Source organism: Dendrobates tinctorius, unplaced genomic scaffold (assembly GCF_039654945.1).
Source record: "Dendrobates tinctorius isolate UK_male_01 unplaced genomic scaffold, ASM3965494v1 ptg000015l, whole genome shotgun sequence".
NCBI classification, from domain to species: Eukaryota; Metazoa; Chordata; class Amphibia; order Anura; family Dendrobatidae; genus Dendrobates; species Dendrobates tinctorius.
The window spans coordinates 39,942,951-39,960,576 of record NW_027361683.1 but is presented as its reverse complement, the minus strand read 5'-3'; the positions used below and the strand labels follow the sequence as shown (position 1 = coordinate 39,960,576).

General features: G+C 45.2%; 2 protein-coding genes across 6 annotated transcripts in view; one reads left to right on the top strand and one right to left on the bottom strand.

Annotated features, from left to right (window-relative positions):
* KDF1 (keratinocyte differentiation factor 1) overlaps positions 1–4,413 on the top strand; it is a 35,102-nt gene extending 30,689 nt beyond the window's left edge. For all 5 annotated transcript variants that reach the window (XM_073563921.1, XM_073563912.1, XM_073563941.1 and 2 more), the window contains one exon: positions 3,583–4,413. In XM_073563921.1, the coding sequence (XP_073420022.1) occupies positions 3,583–3,665 (83 nt within the window). In that variant the 3' untranslated portion in view covers positions 3,666–4,413. The remainder of the gene's footprint in view (positions 1–3,582) is intronic.
* Positions 4,414–4,663: 250 nt separating this feature from the next.
* Positions 4,664–17,626, bottom strand: part of NUDC (nuclear distribution C, dynein complex regulator) — a 73,965-nt gene continuing 61,002 nt past the window's right edge. Inside the window, exon 9 of the mRNA XM_073563954.1 lies at positions 4,664–4,954. Within this exon, the coding sequence (XP_073420055.1) occupies positions 4,903–4,954 (52 nt within the window). The 3' untranslated portion in view covers positions 4,664–4,902. The remainder of the gene's footprint in view (positions 4,955–17,626) is intronic.

The window sequence follows — 17,626 nt, the reverse complement described above, 5'->3', positions numbered from 1 at the left end:
AGCTGCCCCAGGCCAAAGATATAGATTAAGAGTAGGAGTCCCAGAACAGTGCCTTGAGGGACACCAATAGAGAAGGGGGCCTATGAGGAGGTAGTTTGGGATACGCTAAATGTACGTTTAGAAAGGTATTAGATCAGCCAGGAGGGAGTAAGGTCTTTGACGCCAAGGGAAGAGGATTTGTTGTAGGAGGGAGTGTTAGACTGGCTAAGACAGAACACGTCTAAAAGGAGGAATATAAATTGTGTGTTAATTTTGGAAGTAAGTCGTTGGTAATTTTTGTTGGTGGAGTGATGAGGATGGAAGCCAGATTGTAGTTTGTCAAAGAGTGAGTTAGGTGAGAGGTGGGAAGAAAGTTGCTGTTTGAGGAGTTTGGAGACAAACCGGAGCAGCGATATCCAATAATAGCTGAATGTAGAGGTCGGGTCAAGGGATGGATTCTTCAGGATAGATGTGATTGTGGCATGTTTGAAGGCAGAAGGGAAGGTATCAGATGTTAGCAATAGGTTAAAGAGATCGATTAGGGCCGGGATAAGCATGGTGATGAAGAGGTGGGGTGGGGTTAAGTGGGATTTTGGAGGAGGAAGGATATGGGGGAGGGGCAGTGGTCTTACATGGGGGTTGTGTCGTAAAGGCTTGTCTTGATTGGTCGATCTTTATTTTTGAAATATGCGGTGGTGGGCGGAGGAGCGAGTTATGTGTTGAATAACTGTTTGGGGTTGTGGGATAAAGAATATACAAGTTTTGTGAAATTGACCTGTTTAGCAAACGTGAGGGCCGGCTTGAATGTGAAAGTTGCTGTTTTGAATGCAGTGAAGTGTTCTTGCGAGTATTTTCTTCCAGTGCCACTTTGCAACCCTTGACACTTGGCAAAGCTTTTTTTGTGAGGTTGTTGTGCCAGGGTTGTCTATTGATTCGTCGCAATCTGCCTTGCACTAGAGGGACAACTGAGTCAATAGCTGAAACAAGTGTGGTGTTATAGAAAATGGTGGTCCTGTCTGTCTTGCGGTGAAAATATGGAGGACGGGTAGAATAGTCAGTGTGGGTGAATGTCTAGTTGTGCAAGGTTTGTTCCGATGGTGTGCTAGACATGGACAGCTAGTTAGGAGGACTGGGATCAGAAATTGAAGATATGGTCAGATAGGGGGAGAGGTCGGGTTAGATGGGGGAGCAGAGGCTTGTGAAGATAAGGTCTAATGTATGTCCGTCTGTGTGGGTGGTTGCGGAGGACCACTGAGCAAGACTAAAGGATGATGCCACAGGAGTTGGGAGGCTGCAGAATGGTGGGTGTCAGACGGGATGTTGAAGTCATCCATGATGGTGGGAATGTCAGCAGAGGGGAAGTTTAGAAAGCTGGTTGAGAAGTGGTCAATAAAGGCAGTGGCCAGGCTTGGAGGTGGGTATAAAATGGCCACTTGTAAGTTGGAGAGTAGATGTGGATAGAGAAAGAAGGGAGGGTAGAGGTGGGATGTGGTTGAAGGTGCAGTTAAGAAAGGAGGCGACCTACTCTGTCTATTGCAATGGCGAGGTGTGTGACTGAATTGAAGGCCACCATAACACAATGCAGCAGGTGAGGCCATGTTTCCTAGGGCGGTGTTTAAACATTGTGAAGTGTTGATTTCTGAAATCACTCATGCAGCGATTTTAGAAAATTGCAGCAAACAGAAAATATATACACTGGCTGCAATAAGAACACAAATACTTACTACAGACATGTGAATCTTCAGTGTGTTCACTATGAGGATTGTCTTGGGCCAGGAGCAGTGGGCGCATATGCATGCATGTGGCGATTTGCATTTGAGGTCATGTACCAACTAGACATGTGTGGGCTTCTCAATGCAAGTGTATTGAGCAAAGCTGGATATGTCTTGTCGGAATGTGGCAGTAAGTATGCAAATTGCATATTTATGGTCACATAACCACCCACTCTAAGGACTGGAGAATCCTCGCAGTGTGTGTGCTGTGAGAATTCATAAGTTTGTAGTCAATGACTACAGGCTTGTACCCCAAGGCCAGACAACCCCTTTAAGATTGATGTGCACTCCAGTCTTAATGAATCACTCGCTGGAGTATAATGTGCCAAATTCATTAAATGCCACACAATGCTTAATGAATCTGGTGCCTCGTCAGCATTTCTGGCATAAAAACCATCAATATTTTTGCAGAAATTGAGCGGACGTAGCCCCAATCAATTTGGCGGACCCTCTTTAACCTGGAATGATCCAAAAATTTTACAGCTTACAAAGCGTTTCTTGCCAGAATTCTGCTTTGATGAATGGCACTGTCCTTTTATGAACAGTTTACAGCTGACTCCTCTTCACAGGCAAGATTACAATGACAAGACTAGAGTGTTATCAGCTGTGTAACCTGTCTATTACTGCTTGAATTTCTTGAAATGGGAAGTATAAAAGCCTAAAGTAGTCTGCGTCCATAGTACAAATTGTAAGACTTACATTTATTTTCCATTTGACAATGATTAAAAATTGTAATACTGATTTAAACAATAGGTACGGTAATTTTCTGATCACATTCCCTTAACTGTTGCCAATGCTTGCATTTGATCACTTTGTAGTTCTGTAGATATTACCCCTATAGGTATAGGCTGCACATTTTGGTGGACAGAGGATGATCCATTAAAATCTGTGCTAGTGTAGTTCTCATTAGCACTCCATTTCCTTTTGCAGAACACTTGAACATATCGCTACAGTGAGAATTGGTATTACAGGAGATAAAATCTTGGGTATGTAGAATCCCATGCTTAGGGTACGTGCACACGCTGTGGATTGCAGCGCGGATTTTGTAAAATCCGCAGGTAAATCTGCAGGTCAAAAGACCTGCGGATTGCTCTGCAGTTCTGCCCTGCGGTTTTTCATCGAGGAGATGGCAAACCGCAGCGGAATCCGCAGAAAGAATTGACATCAATTCTTTCTGCGGATTGAAAACCGCAGCAAAACCGCGTGGAAAAATCCACACCGTCTGCACTGCGGTTTTCGTTTTCCATAAGCTATAAAGGTACTGTACACAGCAGCAAAAACTGCTGCGGTTCCGCAGCGGCCAAATCCGCTGCAAAATCCGCAGCGTGTGCACACACCCTTACTGTCTTATCTGGGCCAAGCATCTCTGGAATCTTTAGTATGGCCTGGCCATATGGGTAGTTGCATGATGGAGCATTCATCACATACGGTACAGGCCTGAACATATTATAGTGGAGGAATACTACTACCTAGACATTGTGTACCTAGGATTAGGTATGCAAATTTCACTAAAGGCGAGTCAGAATATTTGTATTAGGAGATGCCATGCAAGTGACCCAATACTTAAATAAAAAACATTAGTGTTAACTTTAAGCTGTCATTATGGCTAGGCAGAGTCATTCTTTAAAGGTTAGGTAATAAGCACTCACTAAATACCAATGTATTGAAACTACTAGCTGCGCTTTAGTTGGTATTGATGAACCTGGCATACCATGCTAAAGCGGATGTTAGTTTTTCACCTTCTGAGTGTATACACATCTACGTCTTGAATGTTCTAAGGCTAAAGATTTCTCTGTTGTAGATTTTTAACAATGTAATACAACTTTTTCAGGAACTACCTTCCAGAAAGATGATTCCCTTCCAGACACAGAAACAGACTCTTCAGGTACCCCTCTACTGAAGGTTTACTGTTGACAGAAGAACAAATCCCTGAAGATCACGAGGAAATGTCAAAGCGTTTGTGGCTAGTCCAAGTTATATACCGTACATATGTCACCCATGCTATTTTCTCAAGTTGAAATCCTAGAGGAACTATTTAGGTTCTTTCCAACAATGGCTTTGGTCAGGTCTATGTAATGTAAATGGTGAAACTGTAGATAATCATTTAATGCCTAGTTGGTTTCCACTTCTGAAATGTTACATGAAAACAGCATAGTGTCTAGCTGTGAGTTATCTACTTATGTATATAATTGTATAATACGTGTAATTAGAAGATGCTGTTGCGTAAGACATCAGGTTAGACTTGCATGTATCCATCTACATGTCGGTCAGGAAAACGTTAGTTGAACTATTTGACTTTAAAATCCCTGAGTTAGTTATTCACAACTTTCTAAGACCATTTTAAGTTAGCTAATCCCTTACCATCACAGATGCCAAGGGTTGGATTCATAGTGTGGCCTAATTTTAGTAATTACTGTAGCTTCTGTTCTCAATTTTAGTCCTTGATGAAAAACACTTTTAAAAAGAAAAAAACATGGCTGCTTTTTCCTTAAACACCAGCATTTCTGACATTTTCCCAGTTGCTTTGGGGACTGGAATTGAGAAATCCAGCTGCTTGGTACTCTACAAAAGGCTGTGAGGGGACGTTTAGGGTTTGTATGGTAATTTGTGTCAATATGTAAATGTAGCTATGAATTACACAATAAAACGTTATTGTCATGTACTCAGTCTGGCGCCTCATCCACACATGGGTATTTAGCATCAGTATCTAAAGCGAAACTAAAACAGGATGGAGAAATGGGTGTCTGCTGTTTTAGGTTTCATCCAGGTTTTGGCTTACACAATAATGACCAAAGCGCATGTACTAGGTGCATTATGTCTAAAGCTTTTATAGAATGTCCTTCTTGTGTAAGATTGGCCATAAGCATTGTGGCCATTCACAAAGACTGGACCAAAACAAACACTACAATGAGTAATGATATATAGTCTTTATTTAACTCAGCATGCCTCTTCATGTCCCAGCATTGGACCTCACTTCACCCACACGGTAGAAACTTAGTCGCCTGTATATGGAGCACATTGGATAATGTTCTTGATGAAACACTGCTTCAGTTCGCTGCTGGAAATGTTGCACAGGTATATGGATCGCTGCTGTAGGTTTGCTTTGCATACACACTGCCAAAGTGACTTCATATGAACTTCTGTATGAGGATTAACTAAATTTGGCTTTAGAGAAATCCATTTCTGGATGCTGTTCCATGAACCTTAAGGGAGACAAGAAAATCATGAACTGCAGTGTGTGGATAATGTCATATTGATTAAATGTGTAACTACAGTATTATCTGAGTAGTCTCTTCCAGCTGCCAACATCGATGGATTATTGCTACACTCCATAAATGAATCCTACTCCCAGAAGGATAAAGATTTTTAATAGTTCCATCCATGTAGCAATTTTGAGGGGCAACTTTTTTTTTTTTTTTAAATGGCACAGTTTTAGAGGTACATTTCTCTTCCATTCAATGTATGTTGTAGATGACACCTCAGTTTTTTTTCTTATACTAATTAACAGAATAAATTGGCATAGGGAGACTCGACACAGGCAAATACTTCTGTTTTTAACCTTTTGAGCACCTATGGGTATGTGCACACGCTGCGGATTCGCCTGCGGGCTTCCCCTGCGTTTTGACACCTGGAAAATGGAACAGGTGTCAAAACGCAGCAGAATCCACAAAGAATTGACATGCTGTGGATTTGAACCCGCGGAAAAATCTGCTTCGTACACTGCAGTTTTCAAAATTCATAGGATTGCACTGTACATTGCTTGCGGATCGGCAGCGTCAGATCCACAGCGTATGTGCACACGCTGCGGATTCACCAGCGGACTTTTCTGTGCGGATCCGCAGGTAAATTGACCTGCGGTTTTACACCTGGACAATGGAATAGATGGCAATCCGCAGCAAGAACTGACATGTCAATTTCTGCGGATTTAAAACCGCAGCTTTTCCGCAGTGAAAAACTGCAGCAAGTGCACTGCGGATTGTAAATCCCATAGACTTACATTGTACTGTACACTGTCTGCAGAACTACTGCGGATCCACAGAGGCCGAATCCGCAGCGTGTGCACATACCCTTATACACATTAAACTGCTCAGCCAACAGTCTAATGGACAGATGATAGTCAATGTTCCTTTTGTGTTCTCAGATATGCTACCACCACAGATGTCTAGCAGCAGCTCACACTGGCACACTCAGCAGAGTGAGCATTCCTGTGTATGGGGCAGACTATTGTTTGGCTAGCAGCTAAGGCCTCTTTCACACTTCCGTTTTTTACAGTCAAAATTCGCCAGGTTTTGAAAAAAACAGATCCGCAATTTTTTTTTGCAGATCCGTTTTTTTCCCCATTGACTTTCATTATAGGTGGATCTTGACGGATTGCCGTCCGTTGCATCCGTTTTTGTGCGGATTCACCATAATGTTGCTGCCCGTTAACATCCTCAAAGATATGCAAACAGAGCGTGCAACGTTTTTTTGGCCGGCGGATCCTCCAGACACTGAATTAACCCAAAATTCTGTCTGAGTGCCGGACAAAAAAAAAAAAAAAAAATTCTCTCTCGCTCTTTCTCTCTCCTCATTTTGCGGATCCGTACAAAAACGGATCCTATGGCATCAGTTAATAACAGATCCGCTTGTCCGCCTTTTTGGCAGATTTTAACTGACACTAAAAACTGAAGTGTGAAAGAGGCCTAAGGGGTATGGGAAGGGAGCAGGCTTTAAAGACCAAGCCTCAGGCCACATTCAGTCTTTGTTCCACTCCTGGCTTTGGTTTACACTCAGAGGAAAAGAATAACAGAAACCCGTCACCACTTCTGTATTTATCACCCACTCCTGGTTTTGGCTTACACATACTGATGTAAAAATACTGAACGTGGCCTAGCAGGACATTAATGATAGGCATTTTTCCTGGCTTGGCAGCATGACACTTAATTTTATTCAGGGAAAAAAAAAATTGTATTTTGTGGCAGGGTCATGTTTAAACAAATCACCATAGTTTTGGGTCTATAGAAGACTTTAGGCACATTTTTTTTTTCTTCCCATTGTGCAAGATGAGGCTTCCTATGATTGGGAAGGATGTGGTGGCAGCATACTCCTCAATCACAGAAACCAGCTCTCTTCTACCACACCCTGATCAGCCTACCGCAGGAGAGTAACGACCAGTAGATCTCTAGAGTTGCACAGATGTTGCAGGTCCTAGCTAGCTGAACTTTTTAGGTCATGTGCTTAGTTACCGTACATGCCTAGACTGTGGTAATGTAGATGTGCTGACTGTGCTCTGCAGAGTGTACGTAATGGATCTCTGCAGAACAGTAGATCATGGTCCACTCACTGCCTCAGCTTCCATCTCACAGACAGCCAGTGTTGGAATACTGTTTCAATACAGCAAGGTTGTGAGCTGCTAAACATTTTTTATAAGAAAAAGTTGCGGTCTAATGTTCTGTGCTAGATACATCTCACCCCAGTAACTCCCCCCTTTCATTTAAAACCAGTTCTGGAGACAGTCCTGTGCATATCCAGTCTGACCATACCCCCTATACAGCTTATTTACATATCAGGAAAACTTGGATTTCTCTAGAATAAGGGTAAGTGCACACGCTGCGGATTGTGCTGCGGATTCTGCAAAATCCGCAGGTAAAAAGACCTGCAGATTAGCCTGCGGTTTGACACCTGTACAATGGAGCAGGTATAAAACCGCTGCAGAATCCGCACAAAGAATTGACATGCTGCGGATTAGAAACCGCAGCATGTGCACAGCGTATTTGTTTTTCATTTATTTTAACCTATTTCAACCTATTTCTGCCATCTGACGTACTATCCCGTCCATGGGACCCAGGCCTCTATGCCCATGGACTGAATAGTACGTCTAGCGTGATAAGCGGCGCTCATGGGGGGGAGCGCAGCTGATTGAGGCCAGGTGTCAGCTGATTATCACAGCGGACACCCGGCACTGTGTGTCAGGGTCGGTCACGGACCACCCCAGACACGGTAACCCCTGGCACACTGCGATCAAACACGATCGCAGTGTACCGGGGGTTTAGGGAAGCATCGGCAGGGAGGGGGCTCCCTCTGTGCTTCCCTGAGACCCCCGCAGCAGCAGCACGATGTGCAGCGCTGCTGCGGGGGCCTCCTTCCTTGCAGGTCCCTGGATCTAAAATGGCAGCGGGAGCCGGCTTCCTCATGCCTGCAAAGCGCCGGCATGAGGAAGCCTCCAGCACTGCCTGTGACAGATCGCTGATCTGTCACGTGACAGTGATGTCCCCCCTGGGACAGTATAATAAAGTTTAAAAAAAAATAATTTATTTAAAAAAAAAAAAAAATATTCCCTAATAAATTCATTTTTTGGAAATAAAACGAGTACACTTAGTATCGCCGCGTCCATAACGACCCGCCCTAACTGTCCCATTCGTTAACCCCTTTAGCAAACCCCTTAAAAAAATAAACAAAGCAAGAAATAATGCAATAAGTGCAATAACGCGCGATCAAAAAGACGGATATAAATAACCATGGTACCGCTGAAAACATCTTGTCCCTCAAAAAAACGAGCCGCCACAGTGTCATGAGCGAAAAAATAAAGTTATAGCTCGCAGAATAAAGCGATGCAAAAATAATTGTTTATATAAAATTGTTTTTATTGTATAAAAGCACCAAAACATAAAAAAAAACAACAAATGAGGTATCGCTGTAATCGTACGGACCCGAAGAATAAAACCGCCTTATCAATTTTACCGCACGCGGAACGGTGTAAACGCACCCCCAAAAGAAATTCTTGAAATGCTGGTTTTTGTTCATTGTGCGTCCCAAAAATCGGAATAAAAAGCGATCAAAAAAATGTCACGTGCCCGAAAATGATACCAATAAAAACGTCAACTCGTCCCGCAAAAGGGCTAGGGTTAGGCCGGCGTCACACTAGAGAGGAATACAGACGAGTAAGAGGCATTTAAAAAACGCTTTGCACACGGACCAATGATTCTCTATGGGGCAGCTCCCATCAGCCGTATATTTTACGGTCCGTGCCAATCGCAGCATGCTGCGATTGTCAGCGTACTACGCCCGTAGTATGCCAATGCAAGTCTATGGGTGTGCTAAAAATACGCATTACACACGGACCACACGTGTGACTTGCAAGAAATACGCACCCGGTGTCTTTTAGAAAAGCCGGCAATTCAGTGCGCTATACAGTAAACTCACACTGACAGGTTTAATAACGAAAGGATATATATATATATATATATATATATATACACACACACACACACACACACTGAAATATATATATTTCAGAGTTCTTCATAGCAGAATAGCCGCTAATTCAATTGCCGGCTTCTGTCAAATCATTCCCCAACACGACATGAAATGACACATGGTTTACATAAAAAAAAAAACATAAAATGGTTTACTGTTTTTATATGTCCCTGACTAATAATTAGATAAGGGTTTGTGTGCAAAATTTGGGAGGTGTAGGTGTTAAAGCAGGTGAGTGAGGGCAGATTTTAATAGCCATGAGAGGGACCATTGTTTTTGCCCCCCCCCGGCTACAAAAATCTGCCCCCAGACACCCCAGAAATGGCGCATCTATAAGATGTGCCAATTCTGGCACTTATCCTCTCTATTCCCCTCTATTCCCATTGCCCTGTAGCGGTGGCGAATGGATTAACAAAGGGTTAATGTCACCATTCGATTGTAAGGTGACATTAAGCCGATTAATAAGGGAGAGGTGTCAATAAGACACCGATCCATTATTAACCCTATACCAAGAAAGGGTTAAAAACCACACACAGACATTAAAAAGTCTTTTAATGAAAAATACACCAAGTTTTTGACAAATTTTTATTAGTCTGGTAATCCCCAAAAAACCACGACCTGCAACAAAAACATAAATCACCAATATCCTTATCTCTCCGCCTTTCTGTCATGTCCCACGCTGCAATCCATCAGAAGGGGTTAAATAGTTTACAATGAGGACCGATGCTAATGCGACCAGCCTCACTGTAATCTACTACAAAATGAGTTGATTCAGCTCTGCGCAGCCTCAATGGCTGCCTGTAGATGATCTAATTACAGTGGGAAAATTTCTGACTTTTTTCCCACAGTCATTAGTTCATTCACAGATCAGCTGGGGACTCCCCACAGCCTCATATATTCTATGTGTCTAGATCTATTCTTTCATTTGGATTTGAAAACCTGTCATTGGGCTCCATTATATGTCCGTTTTGCAAGCCTGCGAGAAAAAAAAAATGGTATACGGATGCTTACATGAGAAAAATACGTGGCCACACCCTGACAACGGATGACATACGGAGCACTATTTAGGGACCATTTATGCGTATTACGGCCATACAATACGGTCCGTATTTTTCAACATTGTGTGACTCCAGCCTTAGGGGTGTGTTGGGGTTAGAATTGGGGCGTTTCCACTCTTTGGGCACACCAGGTGCTCTCCAAACGCAACATGGCGTCTGATCTAAATTCCAGCCAGTTCTGCGTTGAGAAAGTCAAACGGTGCTCCTTCCCTTCCAAGTTCTGCCATGCGCCCAAACAGTGTTTTACCCCCACATATGGGGTATCAGCCTACTCAGGACAAATTGCAAAACAACTTTTGGGGTCCAGTTTCTCCTGTTATCCTTAGGAAAATAAAAAATTGGGGGCAAATTATCATTTTTGTGGAAAAAAATATTTTTTTTTTATTTTCACGCCCGATGCGTTATAAACTTCTGTGAAGCACTTGGGGTTTAAAGTGCTCACCACACATCTAAAGTTCCGTGGGGGGGGGGGGGGGTTTAGTTTCCAAAATGGTGTCACTTGGGAGTTTCAACAGTTTAGACACATCAGAGGCTCTCCAGACGCGACATGACACCCGCAGACCATTCCATCAGTCTGCATTCCAAAACGTCATTACTTCCCTTCAGAGCCCCAACGTGTGCCCATACGGTAGTTTTCTCCCACATATGGGGTATCCGTGTACTCAGGACAAATTGGACAACAACTTTTGGGGTCCAATTTCTCCTGTTACCCTTGGGAAAATAAAAATTGGGGGTGAAAAGATCATTTTTGTGGAAAAAATGATTTTTTTAAATTGTATGGCTGTACGTTATAAACTTCTGTGAAGTCCTTGTGGGTTCAAGGTTCTCACCACATATCTAGATAAGTTCCTTGGGGGGGTCTAGTTTCCAAAATGGGGTCACTTGTGGGGGGGTTTCCACTGTTTAGGCACATCAGGGGCTCTCCAAACGTGACATGGCGTCCGATCTGAATTCCAGCCAATTTTGCATTGAAAGAGTCAAACTGCGCTCCTTCCCTTCTGAGCTCTGCCATGCGGCAAAACAGTGTGCTGTAGATAAGCCCCCCAATGTAAATTTTTTTGCTGCATGTCGTGGCTCCTGCGCAGGCGCACTGCTCTGTCCTGTTGAGGGCAGAGCAGAGTCCTGGAGTGCACAGGCACCAGGAGAGGTCCAGCACCTGCACATTGCAGTATTCTGCTCTGCAGTCAACAGGGCATTGCAGTGCGCCTGCGCAGGAGCCACGACAGGCAGCAAAAAAAGAGGACGTCACTGTTAGAAGATGGGAGGCACTGGACCGCTACCCCATCAGACCAAGACCAGACCCCCCCCCCCCCCCCCAAGGTGAGTATAATGTAACTCATCTTTCAGGTTACATCAGGGGCTTATCTACAGCATTACAGAATTCCCATTAAAATGCTCACTACACCCCTAGACAAATTCCTCAAGAAGTGTAGTTTCCAAAACTACAATTTTGGGGGGGAAGCTTCTATTTTGTCATCTGTTGTGACATGGTATCCACAATCTATTCTAGCACAAAAGTATTGCACTCCTCCCCTTCAGTTTATCCAAACAGTTGTTTTCCCCCATATCTTGGGTATCTGTTTACTCAGGAGAAAATGGACAACCTAATTTTTGTGCAATTTCTTCTGTTACCCTTGTAAGGCCAGGGTTACACTTGAGTGTGATGCGCGAATCTCTCACATCACACTCAACTTAATTTTAACCCTTCTAACTTCATGACAAAATAAAAAAAAAAAAGGTTAAAAAATGATGCTAACATAAGCATTCATATTTTCCAACATTGTCAAATTTTGGATATTTTCATGAATAAACACATCATGTCAAACTAACTTTACTAGTGTCATGACGTACAATGTGTCACGAAAAAAAAACTCAGTCAGTGGGATACATTGAAGCGTTCCAGAGTTATTACTACAAAGTGACACTGGTCAGTATTATAAAATGGGGTTTTATCAGGAAGGTGAAAGGGTGCTGAGGGGTCAAGGAGTTAAAGAGAGGAGAGAATCAATATCATGAATTTTAACATCTTCAGGGAAGTTTTCTGCTGCTAAACCTAGTATATACGATATTATACGTTTATATATACAGTGGGGAAAAAAGTATTTAGTCAGCCACCAATTGTGCAAGTGCTCCCACTTAAAAAGATGAGAGAGGCCTGTAATTGACATCATAGGTAGACAACAACTGTGAGAGTCAAAATGAGAAAACAAATCCAGAAAATCACCTTGTCTGATTTGAAAAGATTTATTTTTCACATTATGGTGGAAAATAAGTATTTGGTCACCATGCAAAATTTCTGGGTTTCACAGACCTGTAACTTCTTCTTTAAGAGACTCCTCTGTCCTCCACTCACCTGTAGTAATGGCACCTGTTTGAACGTGTTATCAGTATAAAAGACACCTGTCCACAACCTCAAACAGTCACATCCAAACTCCACAATGGTGAAGACCAAAGAGATGTCAAAGGACACCAGAAACAAAATTGTAGTCCTGCACCAGGCTGTGAAGAATGAATCAGTAATAGACAAGCATCTTGGTGTGAAGACATACAAGACCACTGATCATCTCCCTCGATCTGGGGCTCCACGCAAGATCTCACCCCTTGGGGTCAAAATGATCACAAGAACAGTGAGCAAAACTCCCAGAACCACACGGGGGACCTAGTGAATGACCTGCATAGAGCTGGGACTACCGTAACAAAGACTACCATCAGTAACACACTACGCTGCCACGGACTCAGATCCTGCAGTGCCAGACGTGTCCCACTACTTAAGCCAGTACATGTCCGGGCCCGTCTGAAGTTTGGTAGAGAGCAATTGGATTATCGAGAAGAGTATTGGGAGAATGTCATATGGTCTGATGAAATCAAAGTAGAATTGTTTGGTAGAAACAAAACTCGTCGTGTTTGGAGGAGATAGATTGCATCCAAAGAACACCAAACGTACTGTGAAGCATGGGGGGGGGTGGCAACATCATGCTTTGGGGCTGTTTCTCTGCAAAGGGACCAGGACGACTGATCCGTGTACATGACAGAATGAATGGGGCCATGTAGCATGAGATTTTTTAGAGCAAACCTCCTTCCATCAGCAAGATCATGAAAGATGAAACGTGGATGGGTCTTTCAGCAAGATAGTGATCCCAAGCACACCGCCAGGGCAACGAAAGAGTGGCTTCGTAAGAAGCATATGAAGGTTTTGGAGTGGCCTAGCCAGTCTCCAGATCTCAAACCCATAGAAAACCTTTGGAGAAATTTGAAAGTAATAATTTGCAAAATAAATCTTGCCAAAATCAGACAAAGTGATTTTCTGGATTTGTTTTCTCATTTTGACTCTCATAGTTGTGGTCTACCTATGCTGTCAATTACAGACCTCATCTTTTTAAGTGGGAGAACTTTCACAATTGGTGGCTGACTAAATACTTTTTTTCCCACTGTAGTATGTAGGGTGCACCATGTAGTCCGAAAAGTATGGGATATAGATATATATCATGCATCTCACGAAATTAGAATATCACCAAAAATACAAATTAAATGAAATACAATACAATACAAAAAAAATGAAACTCATTATAGAGAGTCATTACAAACAGAGTGATCTATTTTAAGTGTTTATTTCTATTAATGTTGATGATTATGGGTTACAGCCAATGAAAACCCAAAAGTCATTATCTCAGTAAATTAGAATACTTTATAACACCAGCTTAAAAAAAAAATGATTTTAAAATCAGAAATGTTGGCCTACTGAAATGTGGTTCTCCAGGTGCGGTGATAAATGCGCATGGACATGGACTTCCCAGCACTAATCATGGTGGAGATCACCGAGGCCAATCCGGCACGACTAGGATCACTGGTACCCCCTCTGCTCTGATTTTCTTGATGACCCTTGGAAGCAAGGGAAGAGGGCGGGGGGGGGGGAATGTACGGGAGTCTAAACCGGTGCCACGGCAGAACTAGAGCGTCTGCTCCGATGGCGCATGGATCGGGCAATGAACCAGGGAACCTTGTTTAGTCTTGAGGCCATGAGATCCACATCCGGAGTCCCCCAGCGATGGCAAATTTGCTCAAAGACTTCCGGATGAAGAGACCACTCTCCTGAGGCGAGGCCCTGGCGACTGAGAAAATACGCCGCCCAATTTTTTTTTAACCCCTGGGATGTGGATCGCCGAGATGGGCAAATGGTTGATCTCAGCCAAACGGAGGATGTGACTTACATGGCAATCCTGCTGCGATCCTGCTGCGGGTACCACCCTGACTGTTTACATATGCCACAGCCATGGCGTTGTTGGATTGGATCCTGATGGGGTGACCTGCAAAGAGATGGTGGAAACTCAGTAGGGCTAGCCTGATCGCTTGTATCTCCAAGATGTTGATGGGAAGGCGTGACTCTCGACTGGACCAACGACCCTGTGCCGTGTGGTGGCGGAAAACTGCACCCCAGCCAAGAGACTGGTGTTGGTGGTCACCACCAGCCAACTTACTGGGAGAAAGGACTTTCCTTCATTCAGGGAGGATTTCAGAGTCCACCACCTGAGGGTCTGTCTGACCGGCAGGGGCAGAAGGAACCGACGGTCTAGGGAGAACGGGTTCATGTCCCAAGCAGACAGCAGCGCATGTTGCAAAGGGCGGAGATGGAACTGTGCGAATGGGAGCGCTTCAATCGCTACCATCTTTCCGGGAATCCCCATGCTGAAACGTATGGAGTGAGGAACTGGTCGGGAAAGACTCTGTGCTCCCTGTTGTAAGGCTCAGGCCTTTTCTGGAGGGAGAATGCCCAACCCGCGGGAGGTTTCCAAGATCATTCCCAAGAAGGAAATCTGCTGAGCCGGTGCTGGAGAAGACTTTTCAAAGTTTATCTTCCAACCCAGGCGAGAGTGTATTTACTGTGATACTTATGGATTCTTCGCAGGCTGGAAGGGATGGGCCCTTGATCAGTAGGTTGTCCAGATACGGAAGTACCACCACTCCTTGAGCGTGAAGAATGGCCATGACAGCCGCCATGACCTTGGTAAAGACTCTGGGGGCGGTGGCGAGTCCGAAAGGCAAGGCAACAAACTGGAAGTGTTCGTCGTGAATTGCAGGAAAATTGGTATGTGAAGGTAAGCATCCTTGATATCGATGGATGCTAGGAACTCTCCTCTTTCCATTGCGGCAACGACTGAACGGAGAGATTCCATCCTGAATCGCCGTACCCTGACAAACGGATTTAACAGCTTGAGGTCCAGTATGGGAAGCATCGTTCCGTCCTTCTTCGGAACCACAAAAAGGTTTGAGTAAAACCCCTTGAACCTTTCGTCTTGAGGAACCGGAATAATAACTCCGTCCCTTTGCAGCGCATGTACGGCCATAAGGAAAGCTGTTGTCTTTGTTTGGGGGAGGGGGGGGTGAGAAACTTTTGTATCCGGAGGACTCCAGCTCTCTCACCCACTCGTCGTGGACGACCGCGAGCCAGACCCGACTGAATGAACGTAGACGACCGCCTACGAGTCGGTTGTTGATTAAGAAACGGCCGGACGGGTCTTTGTTGGGGAAGGAATTTGCTCCTCCCCCCCGGTAGCGTCAGAAATGAGCTGATCCAGTTTCTCTCCAAATAGGCGACCAGTTTGTCAAGGCAGAGAAGTCAAAGATCTTTTGGAAGCGGAATCTGCCCGCCAGTCGCGGAGCCATAGGGCCCTTCTAATGGAGAAAGCATTTGCGGTTGCCTGTGCAGCGCAATTGGCGGCATCTATAGAAGCGTCCAGTACAAAGTCTAGTGCGTGAACTGACTGGCGAGGCTGGCTGCCTCCGGAGGAAGGTTGCTATCCTGAATGGCTGTGACTAACACCTCTGCCCAAGCGGTCATAGCCTTAGCCACCCAAGTCGCCACGAAAGATGGAAAGAGAGCCACTCCTGAAGCCTCAAAAACTGAGTGAGCAAGGTAGTCAATTTGACGGTCAGAGGGGTTTTTGACTGAAGAACCGTCAGAAACGGATAGAAGCGTTTTGGAAGCAAGACGCGATATAGGAGGACCCACAGAAGGGGACTGTAACCAATCCTTCATTAGATGTTGAGCAAAAGTGTATTTAGCCTCAATAGGCTTTTGACCTGAGAACCATTCATGTGGCCGGTCCCTATGTCTCTGGACAATGCCCTTAAACTCAGGATGGCTGGCAAATACCCTGCACACACGTTTAGTCTTCTTAAAGGACACGTGTTCCGGAGCGGAAATATTTTCCTCGTCCAACCTCAGAATCTTGTTGACTGACTCTATAAAAGAATCAAGCGATTCTTGGTCATTCGGGGGGGTCCTAAGGTAATGACGTGTCAGACTCGTATTCAGAGTCATGTTCCCTGCGAACGTAAGGAGAGGGAGAACGAGAGACAGAACTCGCAGATGCCGAAGCACGAGCGTGATCAAGGGACGCGTCATGGGTCCGCTTTCTAGAAACCTGACCATCCCCTGACCGATTACGGCCCCTGCTGGTGGACGGTTCCCGATCATCGCCAGGGCCTTCCACGGGCGGCAAAGAGACGTTTTGACTTAAGGGGGAGTCCCGGAGGGAGTCTATAGCCTTGGTCAGGGACTCCACGGACAGTGACAGGGTTGCAGCTCAATCAGGGGGACTAAACTCAGATGGTACGGTGGCAGCGATGGCGGATGGCGTTTGAGCATGGGCCAGGTCGCAATCCGTGCATAATGGAGTAGTTTGAGCACTGGGCAAGGCAGTCTTGCAAGTGGCACAAGAGGTAAAGAACGCAGTGTGCTTCTTGGTAGCCTTTTTGGCTTCCTTAGATTGAGACATAGTGACCCCAAAAGGGTTGCAGCCAGAGCCTGGGCTGCAGATAGTGTAAGCGTGCAGAGAAGGGGGTATCTTCCTGAGGCAGATGCAGCTTACCCAAAGTCCTGATGCTGTGTCCCCAGGAGAGCGGTAGGTAGCGCTGCGGCATCGCTTGGCGCTGTCAGTGAGCTCTCCCTCGCAGCCCTCACAGAGCAGGCTGGTGAGAAAGAAAAAAAAAAAAAAAAAAGATATAGCCCCCGAGACTAACAGGGCGCTACTCGTTCAGAGCGAGAAGTGCCAGGGACGTGGGCGGCGCCATGTAAATTGCAATCTAGTCTGGCTGAAAAGCCGGGGACTAAATTTCTGGGCCTGGCGGCGCTAAGCGCCAACTGAAAACAAAACCGGGGGACCGTGACGGGGCACCGATCTACCGCTGCTGGCACTAGGTCAGCGCTTCTCCTAGGGACCAGGACCCGACCCCGTACCTCCATTGTGGGTGCTCATGCAGGGACGCGCTGTCCGTGGCCCAGCTGCCAGATCCCCCCCCCCCCCCCGGCGATGCAGCAGAGCCGGAGGACTTAAAAGGTATATACCTCGATCCATCCTCCCTATAGATAGGGAGATGGAGAGGCCATGAGGCTGAAGCAGGCCATCAGGTAGGGTCTCTGCCGTATGCGAGACGCTCCGTGCGCTCGCCTTCTTTGTCAGTGTGGGGAGATCGGAACCGTCGCCCCAGAGAATCAGATATGCCCCAGTCGTCGCAGGAGAGGGTACGGGGAGGTATACTCCGAGTTCCCGCCTGTTGTTGGTTCGGGGGAGAACGGACCCT